The sequence below is a fragment of the Epargyreus clarus genome, unplaced genomic scaffold (genome assembly GCF_041222505.1).
Source record: "Epargyreus clarus isolate Ecla_fem2 unplaced genomic scaffold, WU_Ecla_fem_2.2 ptg000007l, whole genome shotgun sequence".
In the NCBI taxonomy this organism is placed as follows: domain Eukaryota; kingdom Metazoa; phylum Arthropoda; class Insecta; order Lepidoptera; family Hesperiidae; genus Epargyreus; species Epargyreus clarus.
This window is the reverse complement of record NW_027332215.1, coordinates 400,570-417,050: the sequence shown is the minus strand read 5'-3', so window position 1 is coordinate 417,050 and position 16,481 is coordinate 400,570. Positions and strand designations below refer to the sequence as shown.

Below are 16,481 nucleotides of genomic sequence, written 5' to 3'. Positions count from 1 at the left end.
TAGAACAGTCCCTACGTACAAATACAGAGAAACATTAGTAAAAAACTACAAAATCAGTAAGAAATTTTCATGCCTACAAGATCAGAGTGGAGTGTGTTTGTAATTAATCAGGTACACGTGAAAGCGGAACAATTGAATCGGATACCGTACGTGCGTATTGCATTTGAATCCAAATGTAATTAAATTTACAAGTGCAAGGCTAATAGTCATGTATACATCATATGTAAACTTGTAAGCAGTGATAACTTAGTAGATTAACATAATATAGCACAACGGATATACTACAAGTGAATACCACCATCCATCAGCCTTTAATAGTCCACTGCTGGACATAGGCCTCCCACAATACCACCAGTGTTAGTGTTAATCGCGGCTGTGTGTGTGAAAGGTATGATAAGGCATAAACACACACCGACATCAAATGTGTACGTGACCGGGTAAGGTTTACTATTTCTATTAAAAACACGAAAAACGGAAGTATTCCCTGAACATCACCCTTTCGCACTAATGTGGATCGTTGACTACGAATAACGGTACATTGATTAAGTAGAAAGCTATGTCCAATTAATAACCCCTTTTTCGAAACATAAAATCAAAATAAGTACCTTATTAGATCAAATATTTTTGTTTAGAGATAGCCCTTCGAAAACATTCTTGGAATTGTCTTCCTAATCTACGCGACAAGTTGCACGAGAAAGTTATGTTGCCAAATAAAAATATATCATAGGGGTTCTTATCAAAGGAGGTTAATTTGGTAAGTAAAATATGTATGTGAAGTCCTAATTCAAAAGAAGAAAATTATTATATTTAGATAAAAAGAAAACGTTGGCAATACCGATTCATACTTGTACAAATAATAATCATTACAATGACGATTCAAATAATATCTAGACTCAGACTAAAAGAGAAAAACAACGCCTAGATATATGACATTACAATCATTGCATGATTTTGTTAACGTGTATTCTTATGTTAGTACTCAAAGGAGTACGCGTGATATTGTTCCCATGCGTTTTATCGTACAACATAATCGATTTACGGTACCGTCGATCTATGTAGTTACATTTTTTCTTTTTACTGGACGCAATCAACATGATCAACATTTTATTACATAGGTATTAACGTAATCCTGCAAGTACTACAAATCAGCAATAAGTAATATTTTCAAAATTTGAAGAACCACCATGACGTTCTAGATCGTACTGGTAAAAACATTTGGTAAGTAGTAAAAACAAATGAAATTTTATCTGACGAGATTTAAGTACTACCTACTTTACTCAGCTATTAAAGTCAACGTTCATTCATTTGGTTTGAACCGCACCGACCGCAAAAATTAACATTGTAATAAATATGATGAGGAAGTCCCCTGTCGCGCTAAGGTACTTTACCTGAAGGTGAGGTATTTTCATTGTTATGGTATTTAGGCCATAGTCCACGGCGCTGGCTACGCGCGAATTGGTAGACTTCACACCTTTGAAAACTTTTTTTTTTAAAGAGCGCTCTGGCGTGTAAGTTTCCGCACAATATTTTCTATCTCTGTTATGCAAATGACAATTAATTTCTACTAGACACAAAAAATCTGAGGTGAGTGCCTGCATTTACTATCTCTGACTTCCCGATTGAAAGGTCCAGTTTTTAACCACCAGCTATCGTTGCTTTGGAAGTCATGTCAAAAAGTTCGGATAAAAGTAAACAAAATACAATTTAAATACATGCACACTATACCCACATACATACATAAATACATACATACATACATCATCATCATCATCATCACCAACCTATTAACGTCCCACTGCTGGGCACGGGTCTCCTCTCATAATGAGAAGAATTTACATACATACATACATTTATATAATTTGTAAATCTGGAAATATTCCTTTAAACCGATAAGCTAAATTAATTTCTATAACTTTTATATGTATGTTAGTAGGTACTGACGGTTACCGTTTATGCAGAATGCAGAACAATAGTAGCCGATCCCTTTTGTATTGAACACTCATACGACTGCTGCAGTGCTCTAGCGCCTTTCGCTTCTGTTATCAATCGTGATCTTACCCAGCAGGAGCAGGTTCTTGACGCTGACTGCGATGATCTGTGGCAGCGCGGTTCGGAAGTTCTTCTGGTAGCCGTAGTCCCGCGACCTGACCGCCCCGCCCTCCGCTGTCTGCTTCTCTGCTGTCATCTACAATAATGATCAATGTTATGGCTTTATCAAAACAATTTTTATGATATCAGCATGGGCCCTTCCCATGGAACATTTTCCCAAGTATTCCTTTTTACAATGGCAGGTAAAATGGTGGTGTTAAACCTTCAGGCTTAACACCATTATTTTGCACATCACATGTTAATTAACTTATCAATACAATCAATTTAAATTGTACATACCAAATATCGTTTATTGGCCAATCTCTAGAATGCAGAAATTATTAAATGTCGATCTTTAGCTGGCAAAACATCGCATAGATTGATTATTAATAACGGGCGCAAGTACCTACTCCAAGTGCGACTCGGGCTCGCATACGAAGGGTTCCGTACCACTGTTAGACGTTTTTATGTAATGTAGTTATTAAGATCGAGCAAAATTAATTATAAAAAAGACTTTAAAAAACTAGCGAGATATTTATTAATAAATCAGGAATCAGCTTAAACCGTAATAATAAATATTACTAATTGCAATCACGGTAGTTCCTACGACTGATATTAATCGCTAGTAAACATGACCGCCGCTTTACGATCGAGTTTTTTATATATATAGATATCGGTTGCTGAAGTAGGGCGGCGAGTGTGGACGGCAGTCGCCAGCTGCCTTTGCCGACCGCTGGCGACGATCACTAGTGCATTAGCATACTGTCGTACATATGTTATAGTCCGCGTAAAACTACTAGTCCGCTCTGAATATAGAAATGAATCGCGGCGCCATGGTAAATTGTATGAATACACCTGCTCGCAACAACTTTAGAGCGGACTAGCAGTTTGGCGCAAACTATTCCTCATAATATTATAAAGAGATAGTTTGTTTGAACGTGATAATTTTTAGTATTGATGCATAAATTTGAAACTCTTTTTCAATTTAATGGAGATGATTGTTAAAAAATGTATGCTACAAATAATTTATAAAGATCGGTATTATCCGACGCTTATGTACCAGACAGACCTATGTACCAGAACAGTCTTATTTGCAACAGTGGAAATGTGCTGTGCGGGGTCCCAAATTTAATTTCAAGATCTTCTCATAGATAATACGAGTTCAATAATATAAAACGCTTATTTTGTCACCTCAGAAATATGTAACCCTGGGCGGACCGCCCCCTTCGCCTCCAGAAAGCCTCGGTTAAGCTTGTGGGATTACAATTCTAGAAAGTGACAGCGGAGACTGCACTTACCTTTTTTAATCTACTGGTACAATTAAAGGGAAAAAATCGCAACGAATGTTGTAAGCAAGTTTTATAATTATTTAGTTTTTTATAATTCAGGAGTAAGTAGCTATTGACGCCCATGGACATCTATAATCAAGCCCAGATAAGTTAAGATATTCCTATGTGAGGAATACAACTATCCTTCCTACAACTCCCTTCAAACCAGAACACTGCAGCGCTTAACACTACTGTTAATAGGCAGAAATAGGTGTGGCAGTGGTGCCGCCGGAGACGAACCAGAAAGGGTTCTACCAACTTCATAGCACTGTAATATAATAATTAAATTACAAATATAATGTATAGTAGTAACGTGGTATGCAATGTGTCCTTAAAATATGTACAAACGGATTCTTTAAAGTATCCGTGTATACCGTATATGTGCATATCATGAGGAAGTAAAGCTCGTTAAGATTTGTTTATTTAAACTGTAAGATATGAAGTGACGTAAAAGATTTTATTAGAGATATTATCTACTTTTATACCTAATTATTTATTACTTATTAATGAATATTAATTAATATTGTTATATTACTCCTTTTTTTACATACATAATACTTATTTTTTTTATTGTAAAGTGTGGTACCGAGTACGGGAAATTGCGTAACATCTTCTCATCCGAGATACCTCAGAGCCTGCAGTCGAAGATGTTCGAGCAGTGTGTGTTGCCAGTGATGACGTACGGTGCCGAGACGTCCTCTTTCACTGTGAGCCTCATACGAAAACTCAAAGTCGCTCAGCGAGCTATGGAGAGATCTATGCTGGGTACTTCCCTACGCGACAAAAGCCGTAACTAGGAAATCCGTAGGAGAACGAAAGTTACCGACATAACTCTCAAAATAAGCAAGCTGAAGTGGGAATGGGCTGGCCACATAGTTCGTAGGACCGATGGGGTAGGACGGTCCTCGAATGGAGACCACGTCTCGGCAAAAGGAGTACAGGACGCCCCCCGACCAGGTGGACTGATGACCTGAAGCGGACGGCGGATAACCGCTGGTTCCAGATCGCTCAAGACCGGTCGGAGTGGCGCAGATTAGGGGAGGCCTATGTCCAGCAGTGGACAATTAAAAGTTGATGGATGGACATCTTTTACGACCACCATCAATTGGCATAATTATGTCGTATTACTAGTGACCTCTCACTTGGTCGAAATTTGGCCACCTATATTATTATTGAAAATTTGAAGGACAACATGAATTTGTATGTATATTACTCTTCAAGTTCGAGAAATATGTTCTGTTTCCAAATTTTTATTGATGCACTGAATAACATCAATAGCTATCAAATGAATTATATCCGTGGGCAAATAAAGGAGGAAAGTACCCCACACCTTTGCGTATGTATGTATACCACTAATGACAATGAGATCATAGCCAGATCACACATCATCAACAAATATAATCATCAAATAAGCAAATACTTTTGTTTACACCCTGACACGGATGTCCAGTTGGACAAACATCGAATGTTTGGGTTTACCGCCACTTGGCGCGTTACGGCGATCGCTCTTGAACTTAATACTTGCACAATCCCTCTCACCGGCGTTGCCCAAGCCCGCGAATATGCAGTGGAAACGACAAGCGGCATAATAATATACTACGTAAGAAGTTGAAAGATACAATAAACTACAGGCTACTAGTCACGTAATAATTACATGCGGTCCGACCACAACATAAGCTGAGATAGCCTCGTGGATTGTTTGTAGTTGGAACCTCAGTCACCTTTGTTTTCGAGAAATCACATGCGTATTAGAAATAGTCACTTGGCATACAGATGAAGGAAAAAAAAATGAGAAAGCCTACACGCCTAAGAATTATTTAGATAATTAATAAAATCAGAAACATATAACGCATAGCATAAAAATGTTATGCTATCAAAAAAAATTAAAAACAGATTTATTATTCGTAATTAAATTTAAGCATGTTTATAACTTATACTACTTATATATATATATATATATATTTATATTTTCGTTTATTTTGATACTTTACTTGATAGGTATTGCCACGCGAAAAAGCAAACGCGCCAAAAACTGCCATTTTGATCTTCTTTTCCATGTCTATTTCCTATCTAACGACACTTGGGTTTTTGAGACGAGTATAACGATACCCGACTTTTGACAAATTTGTCATATTAGTTAAATGTAACTATATAATTGGAAAACTCAGTAGGTATTTCGTAAATATAATGGTACAATAATAACCACACTTAAATTCATCTCCATAAATAATAATTTGCTACGTACTCGTAATGGCCAACTTCCTCAAATTTCTGCAATTGCTTTTAAGATTACTAGTAGGATGTAATTGTTTGTTTTTAGTAATATCATTTGACATGGCAGCCATTAACATAGTTGTTTGTTTGCATAATAAGATTAATAAGATTTTCTTTTTCATAGCAAATATATGAATACATTTTTAAAGATTTTATTTCATTAATAATTAAAAATTATAAGTACGGCCACCATTGCTTGTACCTAGTCATTATTTAAACCACTTTAAACTACTACAGGTTAAATCATTCTACGGTAAAATACATTAATACATGCTTTAAAAGATAGATAAGTGAACAATGTGTGTTATATATATATATTAATAATTCTTCACGCCGTATATTCCAGATGCGTCAACACACGCAATGCGTGCTCACTGCTCGCGTGCAATCAAATATGCAAACTCATTTATTTTACTAAATGCAGTCACAACATTTTTTGGAATTCGATAACCTATATATGCGAACCATTTTTTAAATGATGAATAAATGTAACCAACTTTAATTTAAAACAAATAATTCGGAACATTTCAATTATTATAAGGTAATCTGAGGTAAGGTAATCTCAAAATAAATATAATAACTAATTATCTCACCTAAATGCTCAATACAATTTATAGGTACGGTGTTACGTCGGAAAGAGGACTGATGACTTTACCCGTAAGTGCACTTAGAATTTAAAAAATACACAAAATGGAAATACTAACCACGGTCGTTGCATTAAACTTGCGGCTCAAAATCACTGGGCAGCGTGGTGTGAACTATAACGTATTATATTTACGGTCTTGGTGCATATTTTAAGGCAAGAACGATGCATGAAGTCAACGGTTACATTAAAATGGAATCAATGAAACTCTTACTTCTCGTTAATGTTCACTAAAAGTATGCCAAGACGGCGCACTAAACTCGCAATACGTTAGTAGTATGAGAGACGCGTATCGTTACTACAGCGCGATAAAATCCAGCGCACATCTGCCACTGGCTGTGGGCACTGGCGCACTGAGATCGCTCAGTCAGCCAGTATTCGCAGTGAGAGTGAATGAGGACTCGAAGACGGCTGATAACCGGCCTCGGAGACAATGCTGCGGGCCACTACATGCATTGATAAACCATCCACTCACCCCGGCTCTGCTTGCGTTTTAAGATAAACTAAAATCACCCGTTATGTTATTTTGTTTCAATAAACCATTTGGAACTAAAAAAAATTAATAAATGTTATATTGTTTACGTTTCTATTTCTACCCGACTGTGGAGGCTCATGTTTTCGGGCGTATGAACGTATGTATTGAGATATATCTCATTCCTTGGCACGCCCTACAAAGCATACGTCTTGACGGATCTTAACATGTCGAATTCGTCCAAATTACTAGACTGACAACATGACATATTTTTGAGCAGTAGGGATTTTGTTTAGGGGGTTTTAGTGCGGTAAGAATCCCTCATAACCCTGTGTAGCTCCCACGGCACGCGATACCTTTTGAAGGTTTCCCCCTCTATAACAAAAAAAAAGGGATTTTGTTTATACGATTATAATAATGGCTGATTTTCTTATTTGTGTAGGTCCCTAAGTAGCACGTAGTAGTATGCCAGAGCCAGATAAAATGTACACGTTTTGACAAGTGCTTAAATTCATTGCCAAAGAGATTTGAGTACACCGACACTTTAAATATTTATCTATCTTCGTCACCGGTATCTCTGGAGGCCTTTCCAGTTGGTCACGGTCGCGGCTGATGTTGTACAGATTGTTATGTTTATTTGTTTCGTGGAGTACGTTCCTTGGGCCGTCGGCGGAAGGTGGCGGTCTGCTGCTGCTGTATCGGCCGCGAGACCTCACCGAGCCCTGCGCGATGTCGCGGTATCTGCGCTATGACCTGACTTTCGGAATGGGCATGTCCGACACCATCACCTTGGTACGATTTTATTTTACCACAAATGTCTGATAGCAGTAGCAAACAAGCTTACTAGCCAGTAGCCATTGTGAATTACAGTTAAACTGTACAGTCCATGAACATATAGCTAGTAAATGTTCGTCCTACCTGAATAGACCGAGGTAGGTAAATAAATTAAAAAAATTACCCAAGCTCCAATATCCGATCGAAGGCTGGTACCGACAGCGGATCAATTACTTAGTTCTTCGACAATTATCCAATGTCACAATTGGCGGCAAGTACGAGCGAATTGACGAGGATTCAAGGCTCATGGCCAAGGAGATTTGAGTAAACTGCAGACGCATTGATGGCGACATATTTTCATCTCACTCTCTTCCCGCTTCAGTATGCCACTATTGTAGCATATGTTTCTGAGGTTGATATGCTTATTGATGTGCTGGGGTGCGGCTGGGCTCTCGCGGGGGAAGGTAACCTTCTACTTGTACCGACCGCGCGACATCAGCGAGCCGCGCGCCATGTCCCGCTTCCAGCGGTATGACTTGTCCTTTGGGATGGGTACGTCGGACACTATTACTTTGGTAAGATTCTATCCGGAATATACATTTTTAAGGTTTTGGCACATATGCTTTTTCGTGGTCCAAAAAGGGAGATATAACGTAAACAACTGAGTTTTGAATTGATTGGTGAGTTGTGGGGGATGATATGAAAAATGTAAAAAAAAAGTTTTGCCAATTGTATCGCGTATCTTATACATGTACGCATATCAAGAAAGTGCTTGTTGCAGGGATCTTATTGTTTTTGTTATTTTTCTATAATCTCCACATCTGCGAAAATAGATAGAATTTACAGAAAATAGTTAAACGTGCAGAAGTTAGTTCTTTACTTAAATATTACAAGTAATGTTTATACCTACACACCTATACTAAAGTTAATATACATGTTAGAAATAATATGTTTCAATTTACAGTTTTAAATTTGTACGGAACGTTCTCCGTTTTTTAATTCTCACATGAACTTATAATAAAATGCAAAACAAAATGAGCAGTACCAATCAATTTGTAGCAAACACAACAGAATTCGTTCAATTATTTGCGCTTAAACATAGTTAATCTACTACAAATTAGCCTTTACGACGCGTCTCTTTGCTATAAGGTGTAAAACTGTATACAAAGTATTGTACTACCTCCGAAATTGATTTAAATAATCGCAAATAAATTGATTAGATTTGTTTTGATGTTATAAAATACTCAATTTCAAAGTATCCCAGGTATTCCGCACCATATACGAACTCGACTACGAGTGCACCGTGGAGATCGTGGTGGATTCAGACACGGCATTCCTGCTGATAGTGGTGCGCTACCCGACGCTGATGGGGCTGAACTGCGAGATGAACCGGGACGCCATCACGGTGCTCAAGAAGAACGTGTGCCTCCGCCTGTGCGACTTCGTGCAGGACGAGCTGGCCTCCTACATCATCTTCCCCGTGCAGTCGCGCCTGCGGTTCAAGTTCGTCAGCAACAGTAGCATCAACTCCGATATGAATGTTAGTTTATCATTTACACTTTGTCCACGTAGGTACAGCGCGGATTCACTAGTGTTTTAGAAGCAATAATACTTTTTTTATTTTACTACTATCCAATATTTGTCCATAGTTTTTTTTTTATAATATAGGAGTAGCAGACGAGCATGCAGTCCATCTGATGGTAAGTGGCTACTGCCGCCCATGGACATCTGTAATCAACCCCAGATAGGATTAGATATACCTACCTGAGGTCGGCCACAGATGCGCTGCTACCCCTGAGGACTAAGCTGGAATGCCTCGGAAAAGTATGTCTCCCTTACCACACCCTTCAAAACAGAACACAGCAGCGCTTAACACTGATGTTATTAAGCAGAAATAGGTGTGGCGGTGGTGCCGCCGGAGTCGAACCACAAAGGGTTCTACCACCTTTAACTTGTGGGTAGTCCCACTCCTTCGACTAAAATATAAATATTCGAACCGAATTCAAAGTTATATCTTCAAATTCTTGTACTTCCAGAGATAACGCTATAAAATTTAAAAAATACTTATTTAAAGGTATCCGTTAGTAGCATTAATTTGAAATAACGATTACCAATTGAATCTTCCTAAAAAGGTAATTATTTAGGATGACATAAAGCTTTATTCAATGGTAATGTCAGGCCTACCTGTACCAAGTGACGGCGACGACGGCCCGGCAGCGGCCGCCCACCGGCTGCTTCAAGCCCAACGAGACCACCTGCACCGTCAACCACAGGCACTACTGCTTCACCTCGGGCGTCGTCTGCGACGGCATACGGAACTGTGGCGTCAACGACTGGTCAGCATAGCTATTTTTTTAATTATATTTAAACCTAATGATAAAGACGTGCTACCTGATGCAAAGTAGTCAGCGTATGTCAACATTTGTAACACCAGAGGAGTCTCCAATGCACCGCCAATTTTGGAGGAGAGCTCTTTTTGCACCTTTTTTGAAGAGCTCCATGTCATAGCGCTCTGGAAGTACCTCAGGATTCCTCCAGCTCGGACGTTTTTATACGCGCGGGAAATACAGATTATATAAGGAGTACTTAATATTTAAATAATCGTTGGCTATGCCGCTTTTTAGGGTTAAATACCCAAAGGATAAAAACGGAACCCTATTAATAAGCCTCCGCCGTCTCTCCGTCTGTCAGAGGGCCCTATGTTTTAATCTACTGCAGCAGCGAAACCCGGCGTTGCTCGGGTTAAAATACATCGCATGTTTAATGGCATAAATCCACAAAAAAGTCAAAAAAATATTAAAAAAAAACGTTCAATTTCAAGAAGTTTAATAATGAAATGAAGTTCATAAAGCCCGGAATAAAATTTATTATTGGGGAAATTTTCATAAAAATTCGCGCATAAAGCATGCAAAGGAGATGGTTCAAAATGTATGGGCTCCCGGCCACCTTTTGTACACTATACTAAAAACTAAGAAAACATGCAAAGAATAATTCGTACGGTGAACCCCTACGAATTATTCTTTGCATGTTTTCTTCAAATCATGTTCGTTTAATTGTTTAAAAACAATAATTTACACTTAAACTTGCAACACAACAGTGGAAAAACATCATGGCGGTAGTGATTACCGTAATAATGTCATCTGTCATTCTATTTTAATTACTATATACATTATATACTTTTTAATATATTTTTACGCGAATGGGCGTAGATATATAAATATTGTATTGTATGTATTGAGAAACAATACCAATATTTGATAAACATTAATTATATTTACTTTCATAAATCTAGACTTAAAACAAACATACCAAAATATGTACTTGTACACCAATTTATTTTAGTTAAAACATTTAAGTGTGTAAATAAAATAACTTTAAGTACACATTTAGATAATATTTTATTTATTCTTCACCTAGATACATTATTTATTCATTTTCAATATTTTCCCTTATTAATATTTTCATCCAATCATGTAGCAGGTTCTGTAATATCCTGTGACGAGCTCGGCCCAAACATCAAACAATGGTCATAATGTGAGCGCAGCTACCTACGAGTACGGTTCGTTGCCCGGCGATGCAGTTGCATAATAACTGATTATTTTGTCATCCCAAGAATGCCCTTGTCTTGCTATTGTAATTATCTAAAAAAGAGAAATGTAAAAAGATTAGCTTCTCTAGTTTAGAATTATTAACGATTATTTCACGATTAATAAAACTAATTGATGTATACCTGATGATATTGAATCCTTGTCAACACAATCCACAGCGATCGCACGAAAATCACAAGAGTCCATAAAACATAAGCTGGGCAAACAAGTAAGGTAGAATCAGTCCGAAATCGTAAGCAGCACAGAGCAGAAACATATTCAGGATCGAAATGGAATCTTCTCATCAGTACATATTTATTCAACGTTTACATTGGATTCTACTATTATATAATATCGATTTGACATGTCACTTACATCTATAAAACCAGATACTATTTAAAAGGTGGTTTTGTTATAATTATTATAAATAATTAATTAAATTCAGAAATAATGACGGGATACCCAAAACAAAAGCCAGGTTGGAAAGTACTAAGGTAACAATAACTTTACGACAAAAACAGCGTAATACAGAATTACCGACATCCAAAGAGTATAGTAACCTATGTGTGGGGTACACATAGGTTCCCTGAGCGACATCGACAGTTTTGAAAACTTGACATTGACGGTATTCCGCCATATTTCATATTTCAATGAGGAATGCTTGTTTTAAATATTTTTAAACAGGAATACTTTAGGTTATCATAATATATGTGTATTTTTCTTCAATTATACAAATTATTCGTGTTTTTTAGATATAGTGTACATGAGATGGCCGAAAATGAAACATCTCCTTTTCAGAACTTACTAAAACATTCCAAATTGATTTTAACACTTGCAGACATTTTGGAAGTTTTACAGATAATTTCAGAAACTTCTAGAAAGTTCTAGAACATTTCGGATCGATTCCGACAGTTGTAGGCATTTTGGAAGTTTCTTGATCATTCCAGAAACTTCCATAACTTTCCAGAAGCTCACATGAGTTAGAGAAGGATAGATGTATTATTTCACAAGTCTACTAGCCTACAAGACTTATTAAACAGAAAACAGATCTACAAAAATTGAAATATTATACTATAGAGTATAGAGTATAGAGCACGGATGTACAGCAACGGTTCATAGCGAACGTTAGTCTATTTTATGTCCACTTATTTAATCAAGAGCAAATCGTCAGCTGCCAGTTTTGGGTCGACTCGAGTTTCAGAATCAATGTGTCCTATAAAAGAAACATGACCCGTGACCGTGTAAGGAATGTGTCGGTATAATACAATGGATTAAAAATATTCATTGTATTAAAAACTAAACATAAAAGTTATACTTAGTCTCATATTTTACAAAAAAGTTTACATCGATCTTAGTTGATACAGGTAGTTACAATATATTAGATATAGGTATTGCACGAGTGCACGACTTAGACATTATATATCTCATTATACAAGTTACTTGTCTTGCACATGAATGTAACGTCTTATCGCAACTTTATAGCATGGATTTTCTTATTTAAGTATGATAACTACTTATTATAAGCTCTTAATTTTTAATTTTTATTGTACATGCATTCGCAGTGATCATTACATACCTAGATTATGTCAGTTTCATTTAAAAAACAATTTGAATAAAATTCCCCAATAATATCACAATTGCTGCACATCTTCGATCAAGCATGCCAGTCTTCGATCAACAAGTTGGTAGTGTTGATCGAAGTTGCACATATAGGTGATACTGTTATATTAGGTTCGACGAGCGCAAAGCACTGTGCGGTCTCCCCATAGAGAAGCTGGACGTGGCGCCGGTGGTGGCGGTGGCGGCGGCGCTGCTGTGCGCGCTGCTGGCCGCCAGCCACGTGCTGCTGCGCTGCTTGCCGCCGCAGGGGAAATCCTTCTTCATCTTCAACGCCAACGAGGACAACCGGCTGTGCATCGACCCCCTGCTGAAGCCTCGCGGCAGCTACAGCCCTGAACCGGAGAAAAAGAGACACATGTCATTGATACCAGTAAGTGCCGTCACAAAATAAAAATTTTCAATCTAGGAGTCAATTAAGGTACAGTGAATAGTATAATTATGGAAAAAGCGTGGGGTGCTCCACTTATCAGTTTTCGAAAAGCACACTAGAAGCGTGTTTTTAGTTTTTTGAACTATATTTAATTGTAAGGTAAATTCACGACACCAAATATGTATTACGTAAGTTAAAATCATGATTTTTATTTGTGTAGATATTGTGTTGTCTTTAATTACATTTGGTAAGTTTAGGTCTAAAACGGATAGGGCAAAAGAAACTGTGTAATTAGGTTAATCCGATTAGAAGTTATTACGGATTTTTCATCATGAACATTGTAAAATGTAAAATTTTGTGTTTTGTTTTTGTTGTGTCAACCTTTTTTATTGTAAAACTATGTTTATTGCTTTGTTATAATATTGTAGAATAAGTTTTTTGCTATGCGGGCTAGTGTGGGCTAGGAGTATGAGTGCATCAGTTGAACAGAGTGCACAGTATAAGAAATGAAGTATATACATGAGATTGTGTTCGATTTTATTTTGTGGTGCCATTTTCTAAATGAGCCTTTAAAAATTGGGTAACTGGCCGATGTACCTGGCTTACCTGTTTTGATCACCGTTTATTTATATAGTCGTAAAAATCGGCTGATGCCGAATCGTTGCGTACTTTCTCATACTGATTTAAGGCCCAATAAAGAGTAGGTTGTGGAGACCTGAATAAAAATCTAAGCTCTGAAATACTAGCACTTACTTTGTGCTAATAGTATCGTTAAACAGTAGCAATCCACAGTAAAGTGAATCCCTCTTACTCGTACTTATCCGTATGTTTTATTCTGTAAAATGATAACATGCGTTTATGAATGACATGCTTAAAAATACTATATTCAATGATTTATTATTTTACTAGGGTTCTGTATCAATTTACTATGGTCTATGCATTTTTTTTCTAAACGCTAAAAATATTTACATTACTTAAGTCAGCCAGATCTTGATAATTCTTCTTTTTTGAAGGTACTGAGCAGCTCGTCAGAAAGTGAAATAGAATGTAATAGCTTAAATGAGTGTGTGAGAATACCCAAACCATCAAAAGTTGATGTAAGTAAAGACCAGTGAATTATAGAATATTATTTATTGAGTAATTATAATATGCGGAGTCCTAGCCTCGAAGAGTTCACCCTAAGTCGTAGTTCCACTGAAACACGCTTTGCTATTTCTAAGAAAATTAGTATTGTAAGTAAATCATAATGTGAAAATAAATCTGATTATCTACAACAATAAAGTCAATCTCACTAAAGTATTTATATTATAGTAGTGGAATTGAAACAAAGAAGGTGATACCGTAATCTCTTAAGCTCACCCTCTTCAGTTTTACAACGAGCAAGCAAAGCGTGATCCTGTACACACTCACGAGACCGATCTCGTCTTTATCTACGAGTCTGTCTAACATCTAAACATACATATTACATAGGTACCTACACAGGCTTATATTCCTCATTGCTTACAAGTGAATCGAGCAGGCATAGGTATTAAAATGTTGCTTTAACTCTTGTAGTTCGGTACTCTTTTACTTATGTGATATGCAAAATTACAAACTTTTCGGAAAGATTTGGGCCGTAGCACCGCATTACCTAAATCGCGATCCTATCATACTGCTATTATCCGATGTATAAAATATTGGCTGAGTCTATTAATACAGGTACTGTACGAACAATTTATAATTATTAATACGGTTACCGTACGAATAATTTATAATTATTAATACGGGTACTGGACAAACAATTTATTATTATCCGATTCGAACCGGTAGGTTTTGAGAAATCTCAAAAAAACTACAAAAAAAAATTTTTTGAAATGTTTTTTTTTAATAACTTTTAAACGGCTCTACCGATCGATTTTAGAAACTAAGCTCTTAACATCAAAAAATGACGTCGATCGCCATCAGCCCGTTCGAAATTAATTTAAAAAAAAAAACCTAACCTAACCTAACTTAACCAATTGAATAAATGTACGAATAAATATATTTAAAAAAAAAAAAAAAAAAAAAAAAAAAACCTAACCTAAACTAACCTAACCTAACCTAACCTAACCAATTGAATAAATGTACGAATAAATATATTTAAAAAAAAATGAATTTGTCACATTGTTTAAAGAAAAAAAAATTAATAAATGTACGAATAAATATAATTTATTAGTCAAGTACCTGTACAAATAGTCACATTGTAAAATATTACTATCCTCGTCTCACAGAAAAACAACTTTAATGTCTGTCAATAAAACATAATTGCAAATCAATTGATTTCAATAAAAAACATACATGCATTTTAAATATTGTTGTAATGTTGAAGTGTGCTTGATTCTCAGCGGCTCTGTTTATGTGTGAATGACGACATCGTGTATGACAGATCATCATCAATCTATTCTTAGTTTGAAAATGTTACTTTACTAGAGTAAAGTAACCCTTCTCATTTTCGGGTTGGTTGACTCAAGTACATTTGAAAATATTGAGTGTCAAATATATTGGCATACCGGGTCATGTTCTACGTCACCGTATAAGCGAGGGGTATAGTTGTAAACTTCGCAAGTTTAGCCATTTTTCGAAAATTAATAGATTAAATATAATACTGGGGCGCAGCCGCGCCCCCGGCATGTCGAACAAAATAAAACACGGCGCGGCCGTACCATTATTTTCTCGAAATAATTCAAGCCATTTTCGCCCCCCCTTAACTTCGTGGTAGATAAAACTAGAAACCTGATTATTTAGGAACCAAACAGGCATTGCATAGTTATGTATATTGCAACTACGAATATATAAAAAGTAAAACAGGTTCTTATGTTCTGTGTATCGTGCAAATAACCGCAGGAGTTTAGAAAGCCAATGGAAAATTTGTGTATACTACATTTGATATACATTAACAATTACATAACATTTGACGATCCGCATAATGTAACGGTCACTGTACGTACCAGTCAGATATCTAAGTGTTGAATTTAAATTCCTGTCTCGAATTTGTGTGTTGGATATTCGCCTTTATTAGGAACAACTCAGAAAAAATAGCACTCGTCATTTGCCATAAACTGCTTGTCTGTCCCCAGGAAAGAGCACCTCGACGTAAAATGACAATGAGATCGATGACCGCTAAAATCCAGGAGAAATTCCGTTTGGTCACTGGTAGCAGGAACCTGTCGACCTCTCTGCCCGCGGGCCGGCTGCCGACCACCAGTATGGACGTATGACAATAATAATGTATGTCTAAAATGATGTATGACTAAAATGTTGTTTCATATCTGCGTTATTTATGCATCTATAAAGTTATAAAAACACG

At 36.7% G+C, this 16,481-nt stretch overlaps 2 protein-coding genes across 5 annotated transcripts in view; one reads left to right on the top strand and one right to left on the bottom strand.

Moving 5' to 3' along the window:
* Positions 1–7,877, bottom strand: part of LOC140743195 (facilitated trehalose transporter Tret1) — a 27,582-nt gene extending 19,705 nt beyond the window's left edge. Inside the window, exons 1-2 of one of the 3 annotated variants that reach the window (XM_073074270.1) lie at positions 7,764–7,877; positions 2,059–2,185 (exon numbers count right to left, since the gene is read on the bottom strand). In XM_073074270.1, the coding sequence (XP_072930371.1) occupies positions 2,059–2,185 (127 nt within the window). In that variant the 5' untranslated portion in view covers positions 7,764–7,877. Of the gene's footprint in view, positions 1–2,058; positions 2,186–6,394; positions 6,701–7,763 lie in introns of those variants that run through there. The other 2 variants (XM_073074268.1, XM_073074269.1) reach the window with 2 other exon arrangements.
* Positions 7,366–16,481, top strand: LOC140743198 (uncharacterized). Of its 2 annotated transcripts, none has more exons than XM_073074275.1 (6): positions 7,366–7,597; positions 8,844–9,119; positions 9,758–9,915; positions 12,898–13,156; positions 14,170–14,253; positions 16,252–16,481. In XM_073074275.1, exons 1-6 carry the CDS (start codon positions 7,418–7,420, stop codon positions 16,390–16,392), a joined length of 1,098 nt encoding a protein of 365 aa, XP_072930376.1. In that variant the 5' UTR covers positions 7,366–7,417; the 3' UTR covers positions 16,393–16,481. The 2 variants fall into 2 exon arrangements, with proteins under 2 accessions (XP_072930376.1, XP_072930377.1); XM_073074276.1 differs by lacking the exon at positions 7,366–7,597 and adding an exon at positions 7,981–8,154.

What these genes read in the sequence shown, in the direction of transcription:
- LOC140743198 (XM_073074275.1), top strand. Translation starts at nt 7,418, where the DNA reads ATGTTGTACAGATTGTTATGTTTATTTGTTTCGTGGAGTACGTTCCTT. An exon ending in GACACATGTCATTGATACCA is followed by an intron (nt 13,157 to 14,169) that starts GTAAGTGCCGTC and finishes TCTTTTTTGAAG; the next exon opens with GTACTGAGCAGCTCGTCAGA. An exon ending in CCAAACCATCAAAAGTTGAT is followed by an intron (nt 14,254 to 16,251) that starts GTAAGTAAAGAC and finishes GTCTGTCCCCAG; the next exon opens with GAAAGAGCACCTCGACGTAA.